Below are 20,074 nucleotides of genomic sequence, written 5' to 3' on the forward strand. Positions count from 1 at the left end.
GTGTTTGAAGGGGGGGCAGGGGGCTGTCCGCCCATGGTGCCACCCGGGGGGGGGTGACAAGATGGCCTGCTGCCTCTCTCCCCCAGCTGTAGAGCAGCTGAGGGCACACGTATGGTGTCCATACGGGCTGCTGCTCAAGCACTGTCCGTATGGGTGCTGCGCATGTGCAGTCCGTGTGGGCACCGTGTGCGCGCTGCAGGGCAGTTCGCCCCGCCCCTCAGTGCCAGAGAGGCTTCCTCCGCCACTGCTGTGGCCCCAACCTTTCCACCAGGCAGTACCACTTTCATACTGCCTTTCCCGGTGATCTAAGCACTGCCTTGTTCTATTGCTTTCTCGGGCTTTCTGTAGCCTAGCACTGTTGCAGGGATCGCTGTCACTAAGGTCAGAGGCTGTGCAGCAGGAAATGCCAAGATATACCTGATGGTCTTCAGCAGCTTTCTGACAGCTGTCTCTGGGGTGCAGAGCCAGAAAAGCAGAAAGCAAAGGCAACAGAGTGAAAAGCAGGATGGCTAAGATCAGTTGAAGAGGAGAAGGAGGAGAAAAAGAAAGCAAAAACAACGAAAAAAACACTGGCAATGTTACCTGGCTCAGACATGTTGGGGCCAGAGAAGATGGACTGTAATAAACCCGTCATAAAAATACTTAACACTTATATAATGCCTTCCATACGCTGACTTAAAAGTGTTTTATGAACAGTGGGCAAATATTATCTGTGTTTTCTTTGACTCACAAGGCATGTAAAAGACAGGGGAGCTAAGTGAGGTGGACAAGGTCAAAAGGCCTGAAAGTGACAAAACTCAGCACGAGCCATTTAAAAACATTTGAGAGGCTGACACGTACAATGGGAGAGAGAACAACTTTGTACTAAAAAAGGAAGAGCCGTGGGCCGTGGGCTGAAGCTACCATGATAAGTATCCAAAGTATAGGGAAAGATAGGTGATGGTGAAATTAAACCAGGGGAAATGTGGAATCTCGATCATATGTAGATTTTCCTTTGCAAGCCAAATAGCAGCTGAAATCACAGGACAAACCTAAGTGTGGATGGGCCCATAGTGAGCTCAAGAACACAAAAGCTCATGCCAAGATAAAGCAGTAAAAACTTCAAAAAGCCACAAGACACCTAAGCTGGCATTGTTGCAAAGGACTAGCATGGCTACTCTTTCAGGATTGGCTTCATAGAGATTCTATGCCTTCAACAGCTGCATGACAGGTAGAAGTTTAACAGCTGCCTATTTCTTATATTTGACTGGCATCCTTCTGTCGTGCAATACAACGGAATGGTGCGCATTTGGGAGTGATGTCAAACTGTTGGAAGGTTACAGCGCCTGCTGTGGCCGTAGAGACCAATAAGGGAGAGACATGTTTTGTTACAGCTGGGGCTGCTTGGGGGTTTGGCAGGCATGGTACATGATGTTGCAGAGGCAGAAGAAGAATGAATGATCACAATGAAGGGTGTGTGGGTGTGTTGGGTGTGGGCCCCCACTGATGACACAGTGCTAAGGGCCCCAGGATGTCTGGTGACAGCCCTGTTGACTATGGAGCAGGAGAAGAACATACAATGACAACATGTCTTGCTGGAAATGCATCCAGTAAGACTTTTGGAGAAGGGGCAAAGGGGCTAACACTGCACCAAATCTATACTGAGACATCAGGAATGTTCCTGCCTGCAGAGTAAGGTTGAATGGGTTAGGTGCCCCCTCCTTTCCATAACAGTCAGTTATTCTACCCATGTCTACCACACTCCCTAAAATAAATGCTTACAGACAGCGATGGCATTTTTTTGGACACCATGCTGGCATCCATCTGCTAAACTCTTTCCACACCTAAAGGTCAAAGAGCCAGGTTTCCATGAAATATTTTCCCCTCCAAAATATTTTCATACACAGTAGAAACAGCAGAAAATATAGCTTGCGCATTTTGTAAAGGTACAGTCGACCGTATCTCGATAGTCTCTGGACTATTACTTAAAGGAGCTGCTCTTGGCCAAGGACTCTGGCTTGTTGACAATTCTATTTGGCATCTTTTCTCTCTGGAGTTTCTATTTGTTCTTCTTTCACCCTGGGCTCTAACCAGGACATCAATTTGCACAGCAAGCTTCCATAGTAGCATCATCATCATCATCATCATCAAGTGGTTTCTCTCTCTCTCTCTCTCTCTAGCTTTCCTAAGAGATATGACTTTGGAGTGGATATTTATAGGGCAGGAGACAGGATTCTGTCAAATTTTAGTGCATTGCCAATTTTAGAACGTGATCTAATCGCTGAAAATATACTGGTGGCACAGTTCCAGAAAGTCAGAGTTAATAGTTAAAAAAGAACTGCATGTATTGCAGGAGCTTCTGATTTATTTATTTATTTTATAGTATCACAAAAATCCTGCCTTAGAATCGCTTAGCCTGCTCTTTCCTTTGGGTGAGATCCCATTGTGACGGGGAACAGGGACAGTGCATCTCTCTTTGCCACCATGTCTCTTTGAAGGTACGATTGAGACAAGTCTGGATGGAAAGTTGCACTTCCCTAGGATGAAGATACAGTAGTTCACCTCCACCTTTCCTGCTGTGATAAAGATGCCATTCACCCTTCTGCCAAGTCACGGTACTGTATAGAACTCAGTATTTTAGACAGACCCACCAAGTACAAGCTAGGCTCTTAGGCAAAGCCAGAATCTCATCCGCCTGATCGATATCAATCTGTTCTGAGTTTTTATTGTTATTTCCCGAGTTTTATGTGGTGCAATATTTGTGTGTGTCCACAGAGCACCTGAGCATATGTAAAATGTTTCATGCAAGGCATTTTACATGTGCTCAGGTGCACTTTGGCCTTTCTAATCCAGCAGACTTTTATTTTATGAAGCAGAATCCCTCCCCCAGTTTTTTCGATCACTAATCCTCTCTCTAATTGTTTTAGATTGTTTTTATGACATTCTTGTATACGGTATGTTGTAGGTTGCGCTGACCAGTGTATTTTAACTAGAAGTGTGGGATATAACTCCTCCATCATTTATTTATTATTTTAATTTGTATGCCACCTTCCCACATAAATGAGCCAAAAGCAGCAACAGGAAGAATACATATTAATGCATCATTATAACAGTTTAATGCTACTAACATAACATAACATAACATAACATAGCAGCAGCAGCAACAACAACAACAACAACATTTTTCAAGGTGCCTGGTTTCAGAGGTGAAATCATTTTGCACATACTCAGGGTCACACACATTCCCTTTAAAAAAAAATACAAGGGAATACAGGTCCTGAGTTCACAAATTTTGTAAGACAAATCTATTTGGGCAACACATTCCACTCACAAAAACCTAGAATTTCTTGTGTAGTTTGCCGCTTTTATTTATTTTGTTTGTGGTACAGAATTCATGCTGCACAAAGCAATATCAAAACATTAAAATCCTGTTTAATGGATCCTATAAAAAGTTGTTGGAGGTGTAGTAGGGTGTGTGTGTGTGTGTGTGTGTGTGTGTGTGACAGAGAGAGAGAGTGGGGGAGGGGGGGAGAGAGAGAGAGAAAGAGAGAGAACTTATTAGCCTAAGTAAACTCTTCTCAATTATAAGCCGACATTTTGGCAGATTAATTTATCCACTGTAGAGCAGAGACTCAGATGAATTGTCCGAAACAGAGATTCATCATCCTCATAAACATTGCAGCAGTAGTGGCAGGAGAGGTCACAGACAGACGCACTGACCTTCTGAGAGGCATGGACAGCAGTTAGAGAGGCATGGCTGGTGTTTGATAGGTTATGAGTCTGGTTGTTAGGAGCAGAGATACAACAGGGCTCACTACATATGTAGTCCTTCTCAATGGTTAGTTTGCAAGGGCTTGGATCCTAAGATAAACCAACTTAAAAATGTTGTTAGAAGGACTGTAGTGCATCTGTTTTGCATGCAAACGGTCCCAAGCTCAATCACTGGCATATCCAAATTGGTTTGAGACTGTCCCTTGGCTGAAACCCTAGAGAGCCACTGCCAGCCAGCAGGGACAATATTGATTCAGTATAAGGCTCTTCCAATGTGAAGGAACGTTTCCTTTCCCTCCCCATGCCAGCTGCAATGTGTCTCTGGGAAGCGCTCTTCTGACCAATGGCACACTTGGGAGCTGCTGGCAAAGGAAAAATCACCCCCAATATCCCATATTTTTTGCTCTATAAGACACACCAGACTCCAAGACTTTTTCTTGGAGGAAAACAAGAAAAAAATATATTCTGAATCTCAGAAGCCAGAACAGCAAGAGGGATCGCTGCGCAGTGAAAGCAGCAATCCCTCTTGCTGTTCTGGCTTCTGGGATAGCTGCGCAGCCTGCATTCGCTCCATAAGACACACACACATTTCCCCTTACTTTTTAGGAGGGAAAAAGTGAGTCTTATAGAACAAAAAATACGGTAAATTACCTTAAGCAAGTTCATGGGAGGAAAGTTTCTTGTCTCTTTCCACCAACACCCCAGCAGTCTGCCTCCCTGGTAGCCCATCCAATAACCCCCACTAGGGCATTTTGTGGGAAGCAAGAGGTAGGAGATTTAGATTTTTTAGCTTGGGTATGGCTCCATGTTTGTGGAATCCCCTCCCAAGGGATGCGAATACAGTTCTAACAGAGCAGACTTCGAAACCCGCTTATTTCAGATTGCATTTCTTAAAAGAGTTACGGCAATGATGACTTGAAATTGTCTGAAACTGTTTTAGCTAATCCATAATGGTGTACTGCTGGTCTGCATATTGTTTTAGATTGGTGTTTTAAATGGGTGTTTTTACTGAAATGTGGTATTTTATGGTGATTTTATCTAAGATGCCTGGGGACGGGGGTGCCTTAAAAGGCGGCCTAGAAGTGATTAGGTAAATAAATGTTTTAGATTGGGGGGACAGGATTGTGGGAGGGGAAAAACAATTAAAAAATTTTTTTTTTTACTAAGGATCATCTGAAGCTGTTGTTAAGTAGGAGTTAACAGGGGACATGTGGGGCGCGGGAGATTAGAAACTGTAAAGTTTACTTTTGTACAGTTCAGTAGACACGATACCATCATTTCCCTGGAAATCAAGCAGCTAATAGCCCTATTGGCAGACATTAACTGCAGCTAGGAAGTTAATTTCAATGCCATTAAGTAGGATACCTTCCTTCTCCCAGATTTCTTTAGGAATAAAAATGGTTTGAGAGACAATTAGCGATAGGAAGAATTCAGCTTACTCACTACAGGCACAAGACAGCCAAAATTAAGTATTCCTGTGTCCCATTTCTTTCAATGTAGGCTGCAATCCTATGCATATTTACTAGGGAGTAAGCTCCACTGAACTCAGTAAGACTTACTTCTGAGAAAACATGCATAGGATCACTGCATATCACGTGCGTAACTCTCCCACATAGATTGTTTACAAAAGTATTTCACTTCAGTTGGGTTGCACCACCAGTTAGGTTTCAATTGATATGAAAACAGCTATATGTGAAAAATGAACATAACTGTGTAGTGATCGTGGTGCATGGCCACATGAAGCCATACACATCACTAGTAGCTGATAACCATTTAAACTACTTTGACAAATACAAGTCAACAATTTGAAGACAGGAAAGGAGTCCAACACAAGTGTCTCTGAATGTTGATTTTACATATTAATACATGAATGCTTGCTCTGGATATTTCCATGCCCTTTCTAAGGCCCAATGGGACAATGAAGTGATAAATAAAATAAAATACGGTTCTGAAAATACATTGTAAGGCACTTAACAGTGACACTAATGTGTGTCTACTCAAAGGTAAGCCTCACACGATTTAATGGGACTTGTTTCCAGGTAAGCAGGGGCAGTATTGCAACTCTAAGTCTGTCCATACGCTAAAACCACTTGCTTAGGACTAATTCCATTGATACTAATAATGTGTTTCTATCTTGGAACCTAAATGAAGTGACTATCTGATTACCTCATTATGGCCACACAAGTAGTATAACAGAGTATGTGTGAAGGCATTATACACTCAGCCTGAATTACTCAAATCTAAACTAAGTTGATTCCCTCAAATAGCTGCCAATAAATAATGTCCCATTCCCTTTGAACATCAATGTAATTTGGATGGGGGAAAGAACAAACAACTTTATCATCTGGAAACTACCCAGGGGGTTGGAATATCAGTGGTTATTCCAGGAAACTGGATTAACAGCTCCCAAGCAGGTGAAAAACATTACAATATTTGTGTGAAATGCAATTTACCACTTAGACCTTCAATTCTGTGTATAGCTATTACTAGCAAAAACATTTATGGTACCGTATATGAAATAAGAAGAAGAAGAGTTTGGATTTGATATCCCACCTTTCACTCCCTTTAAGGAGTCTCAAAGCGGCTAACATTCTCCTTTCCCTTCCTCCCCCACAACAAACACTCTGTGAAGTGAGTGGGGCTGAGAGACTTCAGAGAAGTGTGACAGGCCCAAGGTCACCCAGCAGCTGCATGTGGAGGAGTGAACCCGGTTCCCCAGATTACGAGACTACCGCTCTTAACCACTACACCACACTGGCTCTCAATAAACTCTCGGTAAAGAGTTCTGAGGGTAGAATATATGTATTCAAGACACAACTTTTCAAAGAATTAAATAAGCCTCTTGCCATGGAGGTGACAATGCAGAGTTTTGGATATACCGTTTTTTCCCGTCTATAAGACGCCCCCATGTATAAGATGGCCCCAATTTTTTGCACCCAAAATTAAGAAATAAACATTTTAAATATTCTGTGTATAAGACAACCCCCAATTTTAAACTTTAAAAAGCTGAGGGGCAACATAGTCTTATAAACAGAAAAATATGGTAATTTTAGTGAATGTATTTCTACCAATGCATCTGTTCACTGTCCAGACGTAATTAAATCTTATAAGATTTACAGAAACCAGTTACAACCAATTTTAGAACAGAACCACCCTTTCCATGCACTCATCTGATTCCTCAGGTTACCTAGGAGGCAGGGGCCCACAAATACAAGTGTTGGTGACCAGAAATTTTAATTCTGGCAACCAAAAGGAAAAGCCTACTGCATATTCCCACCATGGGAATAACAAAATTCTTTCAAAATCCCTACTAGGGCAATGTCTTTATTAGGTCAACCAAAATATCACAACATAGTGTGCAAGATTTTGAGTTCTCCAGAACTCTTCAATGGGCTAGATAGTGAACAGAGCAATTGGGGGGTGGGTCATCAGCAATAGAGGAAGGGAGAGCATGCCTCTTTCAAAATGGTGCCATGCTGTGACAGCATCAATGTCATGACTTGGAGGGAAGAAGATCCTACCATAACATGCAAGAACAAAATAGAGCCTATGGACCTCCAGATGCTGGACTTCAACTCCCATCATGCCTGACCGTTATCCATGCATTGAGCTGATGGGAGAGAAGGACCTCTGGAGGGCCACAGGTTCTCCATCCCAGACATACAGGCTTGGCCCTGGCATAATCTGGTTTACAAACCCTAAACCGTAGTTTATGTTCAGATGTAATGAGCAGCTATGGTTTGTCACAAACCAGGACAGAAGGGAACTGAAGAACTCATGGGGGAAAATGAGCACTTACGTCTAAGACATATTCCAGGTTCATTCACACAGGGCCCAAAAGTCAGTAAGCACCAGCGATTTGCCAGCTGCTTCTCCTATAAAACTCTTTCCCAGGACATCAGGTAAAAATGAAAGACACACAAAGTGGGAGTGGGAAAGGTGAGCTCTGCTAGCTACAATTGGCTAAGCCCAGCTAACGTTTGTAGACCCCTCTTAGGAGGCTTGAGACTCAAATTCTCAAAGATTGCAGAATGCGCTTCTTACTGCAGATTTACAACCTAGGAGGTCAGGCACAGTCATAAAGCCATAGTGACTATCTGATCCCCTCAAATCTAACAATTTCAGAACTAATATGATTTTTATTACATTGTTTAGTGTGTCTCTAATGGGATGAGGGCCAATACAACTGGTTTGCCTGGAGCCTAGAAAATGCTGCTCAGGTCATGATGAGTATGGCATTCAAAATGTTTGTCTCCGTGATAAACTGCACTGATAATGTACATTTTGACTGCCCCATCTGTCTTCTGACTTTTTGGAAGCTCAGAAAAATTGCAAACAGCTGCTATTTGGATAAAACAAAATCCTATTACAGATCATTTTTCCTTATTCCTATTAAACATATGGTAAACACAAGACCAAGATATATATGAATCCATACACTGGGGTTAGTCTTCCAAGTTGCAAATGCATGTTACTTTCAACCAACCTTTCTTTAAAAAAAATAGCAGATTTGGGAGGCTCCAAATTTTATTTGAGCAGCAGTGTGGAGAGCGATTAGATTCTTTTCCCACCAGCCAGCTTTCCTATGAAAATTGTTCTCTTCTTCATGGAGAGAGCATAGAATTAAAGGGCAAAGGCTGAAACCCAGAAACGAGAGTGCATTCTACTCCTTGCTTGAGATAAGTATTTGTTAAAGAGAGACAATTATTGTCTGCTATCTTGTAAGCAGCTAGCATTGTGTCCCTAAAAGATTGGCACCTGAACCTTAGTCATCATCCCAAATTCTGTCCTGTATTTCTAGATCAGTGTTCCTCAACCTTAGGTTCCCAGACATAGTTGGACTACAACTCCCATCATCCCCAGCCAGTTTAGTCAATGGTCAGGGATGATGGAAATGGTAGTCCAACAACATCTTTGTACCCAAGGTTGCAGAACATTGTGACACCACAGAAACAGAATCCCAGTGCTCAAGTCAGGCTGGAATGCCATCCTAGTTCTTATCAATGTGGACTTAAAACTACCCTACTTCTTTTCAGTAGAGATAATTGAGTCTGGCATAATATTGAGTGAAACCATCACCACCCTTGATACATTACAAAATCCATTTATTCGAATTTATGGTCCCCTGAATGATTTAAATGCAATGCAGGCATTTGGTCAAATGGGGTCATACAGCACTGTATTATATTTGTTGTTCACCAGCAGCACTGAACAGAAAGACAAGCTGTTGAAGGGAAGGGATGAAGCCAGGGCTGGTTCCAGAAGGTGGTAACAGCCAAGGCTAGGAGACCTGTAAAGAGCCCCGACTTATTGGTGCATTGCATGGAGAACCAGAGGAGTTGAGAGAGAGTACGAGATTGTTTTCAGTTGGCCTTGAGGACCAGTGTCAGCAATTTAATTTTTCCATAATGCCCTGAGCAACACTATGTTGAGACATTGTGGAAATTTAAAATGTCCAGCAGCTCACAAAGTTGACCACTATACAAAAGCTGTTGCTTCTTGATGGAAGTTGTGGCAACTCGCAATAAAAATAAGAGTAATAGCAAAACATAAGAAATTCGGAAGATGTGTTAAGCTTTCTTCAGCACGCAGCAGGACTATTCAGTGTATATCAGGATAGATTACTGTTAAGAGCTGCCTGTATCCACTCTCTGTTTTTGAAAATTACTCCTATTCAGGAGGCACCAACAGACCTCTTTGCTTGGGTTTTCACTGACCATTATTATTCATGCTGGTGGTAGCTCCAAAGCAGACTGTACCTTTGGCAGCAAAGACCCACTGCCCCCAGCAGAATAAGGTGAGGAGACACCTCTGCCAAATCCTAACACGCAAAGTAGCAGAAGAGATCATGGGTTAGGACTGCTCCCTTATCTCCCATGAGATACATATAAGGGAGTGCAGTTTTTCAACATTCCATTTAGCATATAGAATGACTCGCTTGTTATACTGGGGATTTTTATATCTACTCCCTGTCCCAAGGGTTTCTTTGACACGGTGCACTTTGGTTTCACCCATTATTTTGCTTCTTTGATATCAATAAATCTACCGAGAATATGTAGATATGCAGAGCTGAGGCTGAGGTTAGAGCTCCAAGGTTCTAATATAATACATTTTCTAGCCCTAACTGATGTGGGACATACCAATAGAAATGTTTTCCCCCATTAAAAAGCCATTTAAAATAATTTAATGCCTTTAGAAGTTATCCATGGCTTCTTCTTAATACAACTACTGCCAGCAATCAAGCTTACCAACAGATGAAAATATAGGGTATGGTAGGTAAAGCACACACACCATTTGTAAAGAAGCAACACGCACTAGTCCAACATAAAGATTTTGTTGGCCCTCGTTCAGCCTGACTTGCGAAAGGCCCTTGATCTTGTGCCAGTAATGAGTAACATTAATGCAATGCCAATCCTGAGCAATGAGTGAAGTTATCCCATCACTACCTTTTTTGTACTGAACAGTGGCATTAGGGTGCACCCAAGTTGATCTAAATTCAGAGCTCTCATAAAGCATGCATTCCATAAATCAGCTCTACCCAAACTGTCCCTCCGCCTAACCTCCATGGCTCAATTCCAAACCCAAGTGGTAAAATCACAGCCTGAGGGTAAAATCCCAACTTTACACAGTATAGAAGCATTTAAATTGGTTTATTCCTACAGCCTTGACTTTAAAGCATGCTTAAATTCAAGTGTGCCAGTTTACATGGAATATTTCTCCTTTATATAGAATTGCATTCTTCTATTTATACTGATCCAACCCCAGTGAAAATCAATGTCACCAAAGATAGAGAGCTGCATACAATTCCAAAACAACATACAAAGCTAGCTATTGCTCAGAAATAATGGTGTTACAAGCAGGCAGATATGCTAGAGCAAATGTAACAAACAGGATTCCTAGTACATTTAGGATCCAGCCAAACAAAGGATTCTGAGGTGGGACTTTAGGCAATTTGGTATTATGCAGATGTTATTCATTTTCTGAGGACTGCTGTCTCAAAGTCCTAAGAAAAACTTCAGTAACCAACTTACAGAGTCTCTTTCACTAATACAGTGGTACCTCGGGTTAAGAACTTAATTCGTTCCAGAGGTCCGTTCTTAACCTGAAACTGTTCTTAACCTGAAGCACCACTTTAGCTTATGGGGCCTCCCGCTGCCACCGCACTGCTGCTGCATGATTTCTGTTTTCATCCTGAAGCAAAGTTCTTAACCCAAGGTACTATTTCTGGGTTAGCGGAGTCTGTAACCTGAAGCGTCTGTAACCCAAGGTACCACTGTAAACTAATACTTAAGACACTGCCATCAAATGTGATCCTTGTTGTTTGTTGTTGTTGTTTAGTCGTTTAGTCGTGTCCGACTCTTCGTGACCCCAATAGCCAGGCACTCCTGTCTTCCTAATGTGATCCTAAACAGATATAATTCAGAATTTAAGTTCATTTCTCATAAGTGCTCTGAAACACAACTCTAATCATACCACAATTATATCTGTATTAAGCCTTCCTTTTGGAATAACCTTAAAAGGATTAGGGAATAATTTTATTTAGTCAAGACTCATGAGTATTTCTTAAAATAGAAAGTTTAAAATGTGCTGTAGCAGGTTCATAGCCTTACAAAAGTATATGTTTTATAACAACCATAGATACACAGGTAATGCTATGAAACCCAAAGGGATAAGTGATTACATAATTTTAAAGAGATGTTGCTGACTACAGTTAATACCTACTCTACTCAGCGCTCGCAATCTATCAGGAAGATATCTTGTGTGCACCCCATTAAAACTCATGGGAGCTGTGCAAGAGATGTAGAGCTTCTGCAGAAGAACCTCTCAGTCAGTTGGACCCAGGCAGTGAACTAATGTGGCGTGTTCTAATAGAAACAAAGCAAAAATGGCATCTCTGAGAAATAAGAGCACCAGTGGTGCCTCAGAAGGTTGCAGCAGTACAATCCAACCACCCTCACCCACAAACAGTCCAATGGGAACTGAGCAATCTCAACAGGCACAGAACTGAGTGTCAGCTGGAAAAGGGAGGTGGGGAGAGATAGGAGCATCCTGGAGGACATGGCTAGGTAACTGGCTGGAACTCTGCAAAGGAACACTCCCTTTAAACAATACAGTACAACAGTTTGTTGCAGGTCGACTTGCATTTTCTAATGTTGAACCATTGAGAAAAGTGGTAAGTACTTTTTCTTGAAATGTTATTTGGGTAGCTTTGTGTAATGCAAAGCTACCCAAAGCTGCTTTCAGTATCGCTTCATTGGGACATCATTCATGGAGTTTCTGTGCACTCCTGCTTTCTGATGAGATGCAGTTTTTGTGGTGAGGTTTTCCTCCCTCTTTGTCAGGCCAGTGCAGATGAGCAGATATCCAAGTCATTATCTGGACCCCATGGTAAGTTAAAGGTAAAGGTAAAGGTACCCCTGCCCGTACGGGCCAGTCTTGACAGACTCTGGGGTTGTGCGCCCATCTCACTTAAGAGGCCAGGGGCCAGCGCTGTCCGGAGACACTTCCGGGTCACGTGGCCAGCGTGACATCGCTGCTCTGGCGAGCCAGAGCCGCACACGGAAATGCCGTTTACCTTCCCGCTGGTAAGCGGTCCCTATTTATCTACTTGCACCCGGAGGTGCTTTCGAACTGCTAGGTTGGCAGGCGCTGGGACCGAGCAGCGGGAGCGCACCCCGCCGCAGGGATTCGAACCGCCGACCTTTCGATCGGCAAGTCCTAGGCGCTGAGGCTTTAACCCACAGCGCCACCTGCGTCCCTTAATAACATGGTAAGTTACCGCTTGGCAAATGGATGTTGATATGAACCCACCAATCAATGGGATATTCCCCACTGCAGTTTAGTATCAGCAGCAGTCACACATGGAAATATCTTTAATGAGAGGCTATATCCGCAATGTGTTTTAAAGAAAGAAAAAATCTGCATTTTGTCCTTGTTGAAAAGTATTACCGACATACACAAAAATGCCTGAGCTGACATTGCAGAGCTTAGAATGGGGAGGAACTTCTTGCTAGAGCTATTGCACTACTGTGTGGAATGTTATTATGTGGAATGTGATGTTTAGAGGATATAAGGGCACAAACACGTTGTCAAAGTTTAGTAAAATCCACACCTCAAGAAGTCTGAATTTTACCTAAGCTATTTGGGTTTGGGCCATTTGCCTGCTCATAAAAGTCTAGAGCCAGATAATATTGGAGTTTGGGTCTAGAAATATCTGGCAAGTCAAACACAAAAGCAAGTCCCTTACTTTCAACAAGTCCATGTAAGGCTGAAAGCAGCAGTTATTTAAACGACATTATTTCCCCTCATATTTATATTAACCGTCTAACCGTGAATTTTTATCCACAGCTGCCCCCTGTGAAACAAATATTTAGTGCCACTCACGTCTTCAAAGTAACAGCTTAGATACATGCTTTCTCATATATTTTGGTTGCAACTCCATATCTACTTACAATGGGAGTAAAGCCCCATTGAACCCAAGAAGACTTACTTCCAAGTAGACATATAGAAAAGATTGCATTGTTCGTTAACAATATAAGATTTGTGTGTTATTTTATTCAAAGACCACTGCAAAGGCTTGTGTGATGCAGATTAACCGCTTAATTAATTAAATAAATTAAATACCTTCAACTTTATTTTTTAATAGGGATTGTACCTAATATTTTCTTTCAAATTTAAAGCTAACCAAGAATATCTGAAGAAGTATCTGAAGAAGTGTGCATGCACACGAAAGCTCATACCAAGAACTGGCTTAGTTGGTCTTTAAGGTGCTACTGGAAGGAATTTTTTTTTGTTTCAAGAATAAACAATACTGCCTTGAATCGAGGGTGAGGCGTAAAGAGCAGTTTGGGGTATACCCCCCAAAAATTTTTTTAGCCTTACTAAAATAACCCTTTCTCGCCCAGCTCCAGGGAGCCCCAAGTGAGGGAGGGAAGGGAGCTTAGACTCCCCTTCTCCCCACTCTTGATTTAACACCTGCCCTTTCAGCGAAGTCTCTCTCGCGGGCAACGACGACGCTCCTATATCCTAACCTTAGCGCCCCCACGGCGCTGCGGCGAGAGCAGCAGGTAGGATTCCCCCTCCCAGCTGCTAAACTATTCTTGGGGTCAACCCCTGGCCGGCCCCACGCCGCACTGTGGTCCCGGGAGAGCCACTCCACGCTCCGCGAAAGGCCCGTGGAGCCTGGCTCGATGGAGAGCGGCGCCGCGAGGGTTAACCCTGTCGGCTTGCCGGGAGGAGGGGGGAAGAGAGGGGAGTGTTGCCTAGGCGACGGCTCCGAGTGTTCCGGATCGTACCACTGCGCAGGCGGCGCGGGAGGTGTGGCGCAGCAGCCCGGCCCGGCCCAGCAGTAGCAGCCTCCTCCTCCTCCTCCTGCCCAGTCCCCTCCCCCGCCCGGCCTGAGCGCGGTGCCGGGGCCTGGCAGCCAGCGAGCAAGGGAGCGCGCGAGTCGGAGCCTGCCGAGCCGAACGAGGCGGGAGGCGGGTCTCCCGAGAGCGGCGGCGGCGAGGGCGGCAGGAGGAAAAGCTCGGCAGCGGGCTGCCCTTCCCTCGCTCGCGCCGGCGGGGTCTGCCTGAGCGGCGGCTGGGAGACAAAGGAGGAAGAGGAGGAGGCGGCGGCGGCGCTCGGGGAAGAGAAAGCGCCCGCGGGACTGAGCGCGATGCGGCGCGGGGCCGCCCCAGGAAAGACGCGAGGCGGCAACGCGGCCTGCCTGGTGTGGCGCGGATAGAGGCGGCGACGGACGAGGGCAGTTGCGCGCCAGAGGCCGGGCTCGCAGCCCAGCTTCCTTCGGCGGAGCAGCAGAGGCCGAGCCGCCCGCCTCGCCTGCCCTGGCGGTGGCGATGTGAGGCCCGAGCCGGAAGCGGCCGCCGAGAAAGAGAGCGCGCAGCCAGCGGCGGCGAGGAGAGCCTCCCGAAGACCTGCCAAGCAGCGGCAGCGGCCCGGAGGCTGGGTCGAGCAGCCTTAGCCGCGTCAGGGCCCCGGCGGGAGCGGCGGGCTCCGCCGCCGGGCCCGGGTGGCTGCGTGTCGGAGGCGAGCCGGGCCCGGGCGATGGAGACGCACATCTCGTGCCTGTTCCCGGAGCTGCTGGCCATGATCTTCGGGTACCTGGAGGTGCGGGACAAGGGCCGGGTGGCGCAGGTGTGCACGGCCTGGAGGGACGCCGCCTACCACCGCTCGGTGTGGCGGGGCGTAGAGGCCAAGCTGCACCTGCGCCGTGCCAACCCATCGCTCTTCCCCAGCCTGGCGGCCAGGGGGATCCGGAGGGTGCAGATCCTATCACTGCGGCGCAGCCTCAGCTACGTGATTCAGGGCATGGCGGAGATTGAGAGCCTCAACCTGAGCGGCTGCTACAACCTCACCGACAACGGGCTGGGCCACGCCTTCGTGGCAGAAATCAGCTCGCTGAGGGCCCTGAACCTAAGCCTGTGCAAGCAGATCACCGACAGCAGCCTGGGCCGCATTGCCCAGTACCTAAAGGGTCTTGAGGTGCTGGAGCTGGGCGGCTGCAGCAACATCACCAACACCGGCCTCCTGCTTATTGCCTGGGGCCTGCAGCGCCTCAAGAGCCTCAACCTGCGTTCCTGCCGCCACCTTTCTGATGTGGGCATTGGGCACCTGGCAGGCATGACCCGGAGTGCGGCAGAGGGCTGCCTGGGCCTGGAGCAGCTCACGTTGCAGGACTGCCAGAAGCTCAGCGACCTCTCTCTCAAGCATCTGGCGCGGGGTCTCACTCGGCTGCGCCAGCTCAACCTCAGCTTTTGTGGGGGGATCTCAGACGCAGGGCTACTGCACCTGTCGCACATGAGCAGCCTGCGCACCCTGAACCTGCGTTCCTGTGACAATATCAGTGACACGGGCATCATGCATCTGGCAATGGGCAGCTTGCGTCTTTCAGGCTTGGACGTCTCCTTCTGTGACAAAGTGGGAGACCAAAGCCTGGCCTATATTGCACAGGGTTTGGATGGGTTGCGCTCACTCTCCCTTTGCTCTTGCCACATCAGCGACGAGGGCATCAACCGTATGGTGCGCCAGATGCACGGACTGCGCACTCTCAACATTGGCCAGTGCGTCCGCATCACCGACAAGGGCCTGGAGCTCATCGCAGAGCACCTCAGTCAGCTCACAGGCATTGACCTCTATGGTTGCACCCGCATAACTAAACGGGGCCTGGAGCGTATCACTCAACTGCCCTGCCTCAAGGTGCTCAACCTGGGACTTTGGCAAATGACTGAGAGCGAGAAAGTCAGGTGAGAGGAGGGGACACCTGGAAATCCCCACCCCTCTGGAGGGACTCAACAACTGACTGCTGCAGTGGAAGAGGTGGGGGAAATATGACTCCAAACCTGGAGGGTGGGGGAAAGTATCTTCAGTACTTGCCTGTCTACCCCCTCAATTACCTGCCATAGCAGTGGAGGTGGGAAAGAGGGAAAACCCACCATTCTTTCATAATTCCCTCCCCTGCACCAGTGGGAGACAACTGCACTCTTATATCAGCCTTCACTGTGGATGGATACAGTATCACTGTCCTTACCTTTTTCTATTGGGAATGCAGCTTCTCAATCTTTATGCACTGGGGATGAATACAGCCCCTTTCTCCAAATCTGATTCCACCCCCCACCCCCCTTCTGCACTAGGGATGGAAGAAGAAAACCTAGCCCGCCATTGTTGTTATTTACTGCAGACCGGCTCTTTATTGAGCATGCATAAGTCTCTTTCTTTCCTACTTCTTTTCCATTATTGCTTGTTCACCTGTTCCTAGTTTGCTTTTTGTAGTCATCCACCCCTTTCTTTATATGGTATGTAGACAAGCTATAGATATCACAGGAACATAGAAAGCTGCCTTATACCAAGTCAGGCCATTGATCCATCTCATTCAGTATTATCCACACTGACTAGTAGCAGCTCTCCAGAAACTCAGGCAGGAGTCTTTCCCAGCCCTATCATACTACCTCTTCTGGGCCATAATACTTCTATTTTTCTCTTCCTGCCCCCCACCTTGTGCTTGAGGCTAGAAACAGCCATGCTTTTTAGACTTCCCTCCTGAGCAGGTGATGTTTCTTTGACACAGCACTATAAATGGAGTGTCAACTGAAGTGCACTCATACTTCTCACTGTTGCTTGCAGAAAACGGGGAGGAGACATCAAACACAGTATTTCTCCCTTGGATTCATTTTATGCTGTATCCAACCCCATCACCATCTTTCCTTTGCTGCCAGTTAACAGTACAATCCTATGCATATTTACTTTGAAGTAAATCCCACTGTTTTCAGTAGGCTGTACTCCCAGGTAAATGTGCATAAGACTGCAGTCTCAGTCTAGAGGTTGAAGTCACCTTTGTTCAACATTTTATAATTCTCTGCCCCCCCACCTCTCTCTCCCTCCTTACTCCATCTTTCCCCTCCTTTTTGTGTGTGTGTAGCTTGGGATAATATATACTTTTAACAACATATCCAACCACACATCTTTTCCATTTGGAGAATTGAGGGTGTATGAACGATGGAATTAATCTTCACTTGTACTTTTCACTAGAAATACTGTGACTGTCTTTTATTTAGAAACACATAACAAACAAAACTACTCTACAAAGCTTCCCTTCCCTGAAAAGTCTTGTGGGTGAGCTCAGCTTTTTTTATTCATTCTCTTCTCTTCAGTATTCATCTTCATACATACTCTAATTTTGAAAGACATTTGAAGTGGCTGTTCATGTGGATTTTTAAGTACACTTTTACTGCTTAATATATTCTCTATATAAATGTTTGGCTACCTCGGGTTTTGGGGTTTTGTTTTGTTTTTGTTCTCAACCCCCCTCCCCCAGGAGTTTTTATAAGAAAGATAAGAGACTGAAATATTTTGTGCCTAGACTGGAAAGATAATCTCTTGGGTTTATGATTGCAAGGGGGGAGGCTGGTTGGGGTTTCTTTCCCCCTGTGTCCCACATACACATCATCTTTGTGCCTCTCCCTCTCTGACTAAGGTTCTGGGGACCCAACGATGCTCTTGCATTTCTACTCTTCTAGCACAAAAAGGTGTAACATGTAAACATCCAAACTTATGATTGGGCTATGGTTAAAAGAGATGTGAAATAGAAACACCGTTTCTTTAAATATATATATTATGCAAATCCCCACCTCCCCTTCTCTCAAATTACCTAGGTCAAGTAAGAAGCTTCCTATATGGAAGTAGAAAGAAGAGCAGAGTGGACTGACTTGTAGTTGCAACATGAATGGGAAAAGTTGGTTTCATTTATTGTTTCTCTTCTCTCATTAAATTAAAGCCACTTCTTGACTACTTGTCTTTAAAAGGAGAAATAAGTCAGCTTTGAAGAATGCAAAAATGATGGGGGAAGAAGGGGCAGTTGAGCAGATTTTCAAATCCTCCACAGTTGCAGGTAATGGAATTCAGACAAGCCCAGACACATAACCCCACCATGGAATAAATGTACTGTTTGTGAATTTGTATAAAATAAAGATCCTCTTAAAACATTTTATATTCTTACAGTAAAAGGTTAAACTGATATTTATATAATAAAAGAGGAAATATGAAGTATGTTTTTGAAAAAAAAAGTTGTATCTGTGTTGTCTTTGTCTTTTTAAAAGGCAGGTATATTTGATCAAAAGTTGTGAGAAGAGACACATCGCAGAGCTCTTGCCCTGTCTCCTCTGTCAGTAAGCAGTCAGTAAGCAATTTGGTCCAGTGAATCAAAGGAGTTGGAATGCTTTGTCCTTCTAGTACAGGAGGCTAAACAACTTCAGAATTAGAAGTTCACAACTGAGCAATTGGTTCCATTTGGAAGGATCTGTTAGTCCTAGCTTATCCTAGTCTGTCTACATGTAATATGTAATTGAACCTGTCCAGTAATAGCTTTCAGTTCAGTGTTGGGCAAATCACTATTGCTACTAGAGTTTTAATAAGTTTTTTTTTTTACAGATGCTGAAAACAGTACAGCAATATTTGGTTTTTCATTTTCAACAGAGGCAATATCCTCAGTTGCTGCATTAAATATCAAGTGAATCTGGATAACTAGAAACTTGGATGGCAAAAGGATGAAACCATGCGAATCATCCAAGTCTTGAAAATAAAGTGAAAGCCAAACTTGGATGTTAAAAATAGCCTTGGGGTGGGAAGGTCCCCCCCCCTTTTGTACTCATCTGTGACTTTTGGCCTGACAGTTTTGCAAAAACTTCTACTGAGGATTTTTCAAAACTGTAGTGGGGGGTTAAGCAGTGCTTATCGAGCATAAAACAAAGCTTTTTCTTTCTAAGTCATGCAGCATGGCTTTCTCCCCTTCTTTTCTTATTAAAGGGGGGGGGGGTAGAGAGAATGTGAAATGGTGGAAGGAGCAGCAGCCATTGTTCAGGAAAGTTAAAAGAGGAGCTGTCCTTGCTTGCTTGTTCAGTCATGCATACTGAATCTTGCTGTGTGAGGGTCCCTATGGAAGGGAGGAGGGGTGGTTCTTTCCCTCTTTTTAACATTCCTCTCCAGGCCTGGCTGTATTTAAGCTGCTTTTCCTCCATGTGGAGGGCGGGGGTGGGGGATGGTCTGGAGTTCCTGTACATTTGCATTTCAAGCACTTCCAGGGCTCCTGCAGGCTACTCTCTTCCATTCAAACTGCCCTCTCTACTAGTTGGCTTCTCTGCTAACAGTACCCCAGGTAAACTGTCCATAAAACTACAGCAGAAAGACAGGCACTTCCTCAGCTACAGTGGAACCGGCAACATCAGTTTCTCCTTCAACACTGAAATACATTCATTTCTAACACATGGAAAGGAACAAGATTAAATTTCTGCCTGGGGTTGGGAGGAGGCCATCCTTGCATTTCCTGTTCAGAGTAAGGTTTTACTGGACCTCCACTGTGCCCTCAAGAGGAAGCTAGCACCTAGATGGCTATTGCTGCTTTTATTTAAAATATTTCATGCTTTCTGCTGGGAGTTCGTCACACAAGCGGCATTGTTCTCGTTGGCAAAAGCCAGCACAATTGGATCTAATTGAGCCTGACACTACATCCATCTTCTTTTACTTGGAGGGAGGTGTAAGGTCTGTTTCTATGTTTATTCCTACTTTTGCCTTTTCTTTTTATAATTTATAATATGTTTATGACTGAAGAGGCAATGAACACTATTAAAATAAGAATGCTTGACTGGTAAGCAGTGATAGTGGAATCTGTGTTATGTAATGGACACAAGTTCCCTAATACCTTGCTTTGGTGCAAGAGACTGGTAGCAAGTTTTGAAAAACCAGAGCTGAAACTAAAATTTTCCTGGGATTCAGAACATTAGCTATTGTGGATTTGTTTTTGTTTTCTTAACCATCTATACTTAACTCTTCT

At 44.8% G+C, this 20,074-nt stretch overlaps 2 protein-coding genes across 6 annotated transcripts in view; one reads left to right on the forward strand and one right to left on the reverse strand.

Annotated features, from left to right (window-relative positions):
* WNT5B (Wnt family member 5B) overlaps positions 1-20,074 on the reverse strand; it is a 137,863-nt gene that overhangs the window by 34,040 nt on the left and 83,749 nt on the right. The window contains exons 1-2 of one of the 5 annotated variants that reach the window (XM_083700657.1): positions 13,782-13,901; positions 11,473-11,615 (exon numbers count right to left, since the gene is read on the reverse strand). The exons of the other annotated variants lie outside the window; for them this stretch is intronic. Coding sequence (XP_083556783.1) covers positions 11,473-11,532 — 60 coding nt within the window. The 5' untranslated portion in view covers positions 11,533-11,615; positions 13,782-13,901. Of the gene's footprint in view, positions 1-11,472; positions 11,616-13,781; positions 13,902-20,074 lie in introns of those variants that run through there. 5 annotated transcript variants of the gene reach the window in all.
* On the forward strand, positions 14,076-18,230 carry FBXL14 (F-box and leucine rich repeat protein 14). The gene has a single exon (XM_083700771.1). It carries the CDS (start codon positions 14,797-14,799, stop codon positions 15,997-15,999), a length of 1,203 nt encoding a protein of 400 aa, XP_083556897.1. The 5' UTR covers positions 14,076-14,796; the 3' UTR covers positions 16,000-18,230.

Source organism: Podarcis gaigeae (assembly GCF_964106915.1).
Source record: "Podarcis gaigeae genome assembly, chromosome: 10".
NCBI lineage: Eukaryota > Metazoa > Chordata > Lepidosauria > Squamata > Lacertidae > Podarcis > Podarcis gaigeae.

Excerpts from the sequence above, each read along its gene's own strand:
- FBXL14 (XM_083700771.1), top strand. The coding sequence starts at position 14,797 with ATGGAGACGCACATCTCGTGCCTGTTCCCGGAGCTGCTGGCCATGATC.